We start from the raw sequence: 7,967 nt of genomic DNA, 5'->3' as shown, positions 1-7,967 counted from the left end.
TGGAAATAGCATCAAATTCAGACACTTTAGTATTACTGGACGACTTCATTCACAACGTCGTTTTAACAACGCGCCAAGTGAGTTGTTTATATCTATTTGAAGTTTCTGATGTTACAGTCGCTCCTATTTATGCGACTCGATTGCAATTTCAAAAGTGCAGAAATGTTAAATTTACGATAAGTGCAGTCGACAAAGTGATATGTAGATGCTCTTCTAATGTTTCTATTACAATAGTTGGAGTTGTTGGATATGTAAATTTGTGTGAAACAAAGTCTATTGTAATTACCGACGCATCACAGTATAATTCTTTTTACACTCTTAAAGTACATTTAGTAGACAATCTTACAATAAACAATTCAAATATTAAAGTGGGCTTTATAGAGTTCAGTGATGGAGTTGTACTTAATAATTGTACTTTTAATTCACTGACGTATTCCAACTCGGCAAATGTTGTGATGGACAAAAGTAACTCACTCACTCAAACACACAAAAAATCTTTTGTTAAATTAATTAATGTTACCTCATCGAAAATTTTCTTGTTTGAAAAAGGAAAATTCACACTCAAAAATTGCGACGTGTCAATACTCACAAACCTTCCAGTAGACAAAAAGATGGAGGCTTTGGCGGAGTACAAAAAACTTCAAATTATAGGACCGGACTGGTCTATTTACAGTGAAGAAGGAAGTGACATCGTTCTGAAAATCATTTTTAGTAATCAAATTTTCACCAAAATTTTAATATTAAACGCTACAAAAGTGCCTTCATTTGATAACGTCGAAGTTCAATTGATGTTTCATAATAGTTGTATGCCACGTGAAACTCGTATTGAAAAGGCCAAACAAGTCACTATAGAACCATCTGATGTTCATATAGGGTACAAGGAAAACAGTGCATACAATCTAATATGTAAAGATGTAGATAAAGTTGTATCTTCAATTTACCAAGTTGTGTACAAAGGCCAAAATTATAATTCAAATGAAAATCAAAAGAATATATTTAAATTATTTTTCAATGTTTATGGAAATGTCAAGCAATGCGGGTGCAGCTTCTACTGTCACACGGAAGGGGTGCATCCAATCACTTTTGATGTTTTACTTCAAGATGCATTTGTTGTTATCACTCAAAAATCGAACATTGTTGATCTCCTGTTTATTAAAGCTACCAACATTTTTATTGAGACAAAACCAAAGTATTTTGCTAAGACTTTAATAGTTCACGAATTGGTGAAAAGTCTTGATTTGGGGAAAGCCAAGTTTGAAGAAATTCGTGGCGATAAAGATTTAAAAGTAATTAATAAAATCAACACCAAAGCTTCTAATCGATTAAAATATGTTTACACTGCAAAAAAGGAAAAAGAAAAAATCAGTTGGGCAAAATGTGAAACTATTGTGTGTGAAAAGGGTGTCAAAAGTCTTGTTGTAAAATCATGTGATGACCTTGAAAAAATTGTGCTTTGTGAAGACGTTCAAAAAGTTCATATACAAGCATGTAAAAAGTTAAATGAAATCACAAATAAACCAAGTGTCTTGTCTGAAGTGATTAAAGACTGTCCACGTTATAAACCGACACAAACACAATAAAATGATTATTTTATCATTATTTTATAATTTTAACAATACGAATTAAAGTTATTATTTAATAATATAAATATTATATAACCCGCGGATGGTCGCTGGAATAATTCCAAATGAAATATCGCGATTTTCTGTTTGTTTTAAAAATAATTTTTGAAAAACAACTCAATTGAACTCAATAATTGTAAATTTCAAATTAAAAAAAACCAATTAAATTATTTTTGTCCCAACAGTCGAATAATATACACTAAAAAACGGGAATTTTTTCCATAAAACCCGATAAATAGTCAAATATGCCAAGTTGTTTACCCAAGCACATAATTTGCACAATAATTCTAAATATAAACAATCTAAATAAGGATTGTTTATATTTAAAATTATTCAACATTCGAGTAATGTGATTGTTCGTATACATCAGGCATTGACGACATAATTAGCGCCAGTGATTCCGTCTACAGCTTCTCCCCATAGTAGGTTTGTTTGACCAGTTTCTTTTCCTCTAATATTCCACTTTGAAAAATAGAAGTATGAGTCTTGTGGATGTTTAGCAAAACCGTGTTCAAGTTTGGTGTTGAACCTTCTGATGCTATCGAAGTGTTTTTGATCTTTATTTGATCAGTTACAATGTCACTGAACGCCATAGTTGCAGTCGATGTGTCGATGATCACTTTTTGTTGTCCTGCCAAATGACTTGGACGAAGTGTCCTTTCTCTTCATTCCAGAACAATTTCTCGAATGAAGTTGATAGGTCCTGCGTTCTCTTTCTCTGTAATTCGGCTCTTTTAGTATCTTTGTAATACTTCTCTTCCATAGCAGCCGCCAACAATTTACGGTGGCCTTGAATTTGTGTGAATCCATAGTACTGCAGTGGGATACTTAAGGAAGTCCATGCGTCGCTGCTTTCCTCCCAAATCGAATAGTCTGGCTTAATAATATTCTTCCAATCTCGATACAACAAGAAATTCACCAAATTTCTAATTCGTTGTTTGACTGTTTCGTCTTTAATTAATCCAGTTGTTTGTGTCATTTGTGTGTAGTAGTAATACAAATACAAAACAACACCAACGGAACCACGTTTTGGCTCAACAAACACCACATATGTCCCATCTTACCAGCTGTATGTCGTTGCGGAGAATTCACTGTCTCGAAGCTCCGCTTTTGTAAGCCATTTCAAAAACTTTTCTGTAACTACAAAACTCCGTTTACGTATTCAAAACATCAATTTTATCGAGGTGAATTGGAATAATTTGAAATAATAGTTTTATAATTATTTTCATTTTTTCATTTTTTTTAAATATCTACATATATATGTTTGTCTAACTTGTATATTTATTTATTTATTTCAGTTGTACGTTATTCTTGCGCTTCTTAATAGTATTTTACTAATAAGTAATATACTATAAATATAATTATTTTTACTAATTTTAATAATAACATGTGATGATTTTTTAATACGAACGATAGTTAATTTTTACTAACTATCGTTTTATTCAAGTTTAGTTCCTTAACAGGTTTTATTTTTTGTGTGTTTTTTTCTGTAAATTTTTTTACCATAATACCGTTTTTGCTTCAATCTATTTTTTGAATAATAAAAACTTAGCCTTACTATTTTTTATTTATATTAAACCATTACTTTGAAAGTATTACTATGATAATATTTTCATTTGATTTTATAAAGTAATAATGATATTAATGTAATTATACCATTTTATCAATAGTAAATAACGACTTTGTAAATACACCAAGGTTTTACTGTTTTTAAACAACAACGAAAACGATGTTGTCCCGAAGATTATAGTTGGAGTTATAGTTCTTTACTTTCGACGCGTTGTTTAAGAAACGATATTCACAATTATTTTTTTGTCAAATTGAATATGTTTGAAAAATATATTATATTTGAAAGAACAAAGACAATGGTGTTTGTGTTGATAGTCTAATTGATCTTGTTATTCTGTTCATTTTTTTATCACTAATTAATTATTAGTTTATTTTTTGAAACATAAAATATAGTTGTTTTAAGAACTATATAGTTTGTTATATTTTTCAATTTTATTTTCACCAACTCAGAATTTTTGTTCACATCTCAAAAACAATTAAATTAAATTTTAGATAGATTTTTAGTAAAAAAATGAAACAATCACACCAATAAGTTGGATAAAAACAACGGAACGTATTACAAAGAATTGAAAAAACGCAAAACAGACAAGTCAGCAAACTATTATCTTTTCAATTCATTGAACTACAACAAACTGTGTTATAGAATGTATTACAACAATAAGTGAACATGTTTGTTATATGTAATGTATATATTAATTTATATATTCAATAACAATGACATTCAAGGTGGTTGAAATGTACTTGATAGTGAATCTGTTTTGGACACTCCAAGTACATCGCCTAATACTAAAAATTTTATCGGCTTGAAAATATATGTCTCGGGATTTCTGATGTTTCTATTGCGTAAATCCCGAAAAAATATAAAAATTATATCTTCGATATAATATCTTATTTAAACTAGTTCTTATTTGTTAGTTGGTTTGAGTAATATCCATGTGCAGAAAAATGTTAAGAAAAAATAAAACAGGCATGACAGTCTTTTTAAAAAGACCAAACGACAAAAAAAGAAAAAAATAACACTGCCTAATAAAAAAATTAACAGGGAAACAAGGAAACGTGTTAAGAAAAGATAAAATTATAAATGAATTATCTTTTGTTTGATGAACTAATTATTGTTTTAAATAGTAATTGTATAAACAGACAGACAAACAAGTTTTTGAAATTTAAAAAAGAGGTTAAATAATAAAAAATAGTTAAAAATTAGAAAAGAGTATTTGTAATGTAAATGAGATTAAATTTACTAATAAAAAATAAAAAGGTATTAGAAGTAATGGTATTATAATGAAAACTTTTAATACTTTAATATGTTATACGTTTAACATATGTATCATATTTCAATATGATGTGATAAAAACATAAAAAACATTAACAGTTGAAAATAATGGAAGTCTTGATAAATAATTAATAAAAAGTGTTAGATAGGTATATCAAATTGATTATAAACAAAAACAATTGTTGAACAACAAAAATTTTAAGAAAGACAACACCAAAGATACAAAGAAGTTGTTGAATGTTATTTCTGCGTGCAGACTAAGATACCGAGTTTATAATACAAATAAATTGTGTTTGGTTTAACGAACCAAACATTATATGATTTTGTACAAAAAACACACATTATGTAAATTAGAATGTATGTTTAAAATAAGTTGATGTGTATATGTAATGTAAGTGACAAGCATTTTATAAAAAAAGATATTTAAAAATGGATTAACAACACGTATCGGCGATAGATTGTAACATGTACATCAAGATAATAATAACTTTATATCAAATAATAGTCAATTTTTAATATTGACCAGTAATAAAGCTGTGTAAGTAAACAACAGAACAACAAAAAAGTGTTAATTATTTAATTCGTGTGTTATGTAAACAACTTTATAAATACATATAATTTTTATTCATTATGATGAGTGTCTCTATCTTATTATGTACTATTGAAAACATATTTTATCACCTGATATTTAATGTGAAAACTGTTATTATAATTATAATTTAAAAATAATAAAAGTTGATTCTTTTTTTAATAAAATAAAAAAAATTAAAAAGAGGAATGCGACGAAAAAGCATTTTATTGATACAAATAACAAAGTTATGAATTAATATTTGGATTAAAATGATGTCGTTGACCCGATAATTATTATCTAATTTTAAAGTGCTTGTTTTAAATGTTTATAACATATAACAATAAATATTAATTTTTATTATAATTTAAAACTAACCAGATTTTTTTTCACTGACTTGTTTTTATAGTACTTTTATATAATATTCTTTAACATTTTATATATAAAATCAATAATTATAATTATAATTGTTAATTTAAAATAATTTAATTATGATCTATATTAAAACACATCAACAAACAAACTGACTGACAGTTTTTAAGTAAATATATTACTTATCAATATGGTAAATATATGATTCAATAATAGCTTTGATAAAATAAACAAAAAGATTAAACAATAGAATGTGCATAATAGTGGAGTTTTGTTTCAAACACTCTGTTAATGCATCAATGATGAACAGAGTAGTTTCACTTGTTTATCTGCAAATAATAACTTTTCTGTTCTATCAAAGTATTGCACGTTTATAAAACAACCTAAATTTATCAACAACACCAAGTATTGTGATTCAATGTTTTGTTATAGTCCATTTTATTACATTTTATATTAATTTGGTATATTAAACCACTATTTGATGTTTGAAAGTGATGAAAAGCAATAACAAATCAATTTTAACAAGTAATCGCATAGTAGCTTTGTTCTGGTGGTTTTCACTTAACTATGTTAAAAAAAAGTATAGTTAATAACAAATTGTATTTTAATAAATTAAATTATTATTTCATCTTTATTAAACAATTTTTAATATTTTATAATATTATCAATTATAATTAATAGTTTTATTTTGTATAATATAAATATTATATTAATAAACCATTTGTTTATATACTATACATTTTAATATTTTATAGTTTTGTTGTTAACTGTCGTTTTAACATTAAAAATGACCGCGGCAAAAAGTTTCCATCTGTAAAGAAAAGGTTTTGGAGATCGCAAAAACAAACATAACTATGAATTTTACTAAAACTACTTTATTTTTGGCACAAAAACAAAGAAAATATACCCCTTTTCATTTTAAAATGCATTTTTGGGACAAGTTCCAAATTTTTTCCTGTTCCGTGATAGACCCTGCTTGAAATTAAAATCATTTATGTAAGTTTGAATGATTTCTTTTTGGTTTTTGATTAGGAAAAAAATCATTATGTATGAGGTAATAATGTTTTTGAATGAGATTATATAAAATTAAATATAAAAACAAATAAACTCTATTAACATACAATGGAAAACGAGTTAACAGCACTCTCAGCACTCTGCACTAACGCAGCAAAGGCGGTGTCAGACTTCAAAAAAATAAAAAAAGAAGACAACTTTGTTGACAACAAGTATTTTGGTATTGAACAACGCATTGAAAATGCAGAGGGATATTTCGACAGACTTGATGAGGTATTTGAGATAAAGAAGAACATCACAACATCACTCAACACAATTGTCACCGATTTGGATAACACATCAAATAAAATCAAAAGTGAAATGACTCTGTATTCAACACAAAGTGACAACAACAAGTTGTATGAGATATGCAATCTCAGAATTGCACTTCTTGAGAAAAAGTGCCAAATGGACATAAAACTATCTAAAGACAAAACCTACACAATTGTCCAAGCTAAGAACAAAGCAGTTGATCAAATTATGAAATCAGAGAAATTCATCAATTCAAAGAAACAACACGATGAAGAAGCCGAGAAAATGAAGAGAGAACACATTACGCTTGAAGAGAAAGCTGGTATTGAGGAAATGACAGGAATGAAGATTGAGAGTGTTGTGTTTAACTCAGACAAAGACGACTGGTCACAGATCAATTCTGTCTTTGGTGCTAAAATTATAAACAAAAGCAATTTGTGCTTTTTAATTGAAGACACAAAACAAAACAAGATTGGTGGCGTGTACACTGGAAATATAAATGCTGTTAGCAAATATATCAACGGTGGCAGTTCTTACATCTTTTCACTTGTGAGAGGCGGCACTTTGAATCCAAAAAAGTTTTGTAAGGGTAGAAATTACACAAATAGTGAATTATATATTTATCCTCAAGACAGTCTCGGTCTCTTTGCATTTGGTGGTGATGATATAAGTCTTAGCAACTTGTTCAAGAGCCTCCAATTCAGTCTTCATCTCGGACATATCGTCTTCAAGTTTATCGCATTCGTCTTGTTTCTCATCGAGTTCTGTATTTGTTCTCATCAATTCTTCAGAAGCAGCCTTATAATCTCTTATAGTCTTGACCTTCTCTTGTTCGGCCATATGGACGTTCTTCTCAAATGTTTCAGCTCTGACTATGATTTCAGCGATATCATTCTCGTACTTTCCTTTAATCAATTGGGTCTTAGTGTGGTCTTTCTTTTCTTGATCAAGTTCAGTTCTAATGCTCTTCAGTTTGTCTTGGTATTTCTATTTCATCGCTTCATTGCCATCTTTGTCATCATTTGCAGTGTCAAGTTGTCTCTGTGCCTTGTCGACTTCAGCATTCAAGTCGTTGATCATTTTGTCCAATTTCTCCAAATCTTGCTCATTCTTCTTCTTCTCATCAGTGAGTTGATCAACTTGGACTGTCAAGTAATTCGCCTTTTTAGTCAATTTTTCTTCAGTGTTATTTGCTTCATCTAAGTTGAACTGGACTTACTGCAATTTGCTATCAGCAGCCTTTCAAAATGCATCTGCA

The 7,967-nt window shown here is 28.4% G+C and overlaps 3 protein-coding genes across 3 annotated transcripts; 1 reads left to right on the top strand and 2 right to left on the bottom strand.

Annotated features, from left to right (window-relative positions):
• Positions 1-455: 455 nt before the first annotated feature.
• EIN_421300 (hypothetical protein) lies at positions 456-1,580 on the top strand (the record flags this gene model as incomplete). The annotated part of the gene is made up of 1 exon (XM_004258544.1): positions 456-1,580. One exon carries the CDS (start codon positions 456-458, stop codon positions 1,578-1,580), a length of 1,125 nt encoding a protein of 374 aa, XP_004258592.1.
• A 658-nt stretch (positions 1,581-2,238) lies between these two features.
• Positions 2,239-2,601, bottom strand: EIN_421290 (hypothetical protein; the record flags this gene model as incomplete). The annotated part of the gene is made up of 1 exon (XM_004258543.1): positions 2,239-2,601. The coding sequence occupies one exon, from the start codon at positions 2,599-2,601 to the stop codon at positions 2,239-2,241; it is 363 nt and encodes a 120-aa protein (XP_004258591.1).
• Positions 2,602-7,321: 4,720 nt separating this feature from the next.
• Positions 7,322-7,918, bottom strand: EIN_421280 (myosin heavy chain; the record flags this gene model as incomplete). The annotated part of the gene is made up of 2 exons (XM_004258542.1): positions 7,322-7,675; positions 7,766-7,918. Coding segments are annotated over 2 exons (507 nt in total), but the record flags the coding sequence as incomplete, so codon positions are not given.
• Between the last annotated feature and the right edge of the window lie 49 nt (positions 7,919-7,967).

The sequence above is a fragment of the Entamoeba invadens genome (genome assembly GCF_000330505.1).
Source record: "Entamoeba invadens IP1 unplaced genomic scaffold scaff_1105074725287, whole genome shotgun sequence".
Classification (NCBI taxonomy): Eukaryota; Evosea; order Mastigamoebida; family Endamoebidae; genus Entamoeba; species Entamoeba invadens.
The sequence above is the reverse complement of the archived record's forward strand: the minus strand, read 5'-3'. Positions and strand labels throughout refer to the sequence as shown.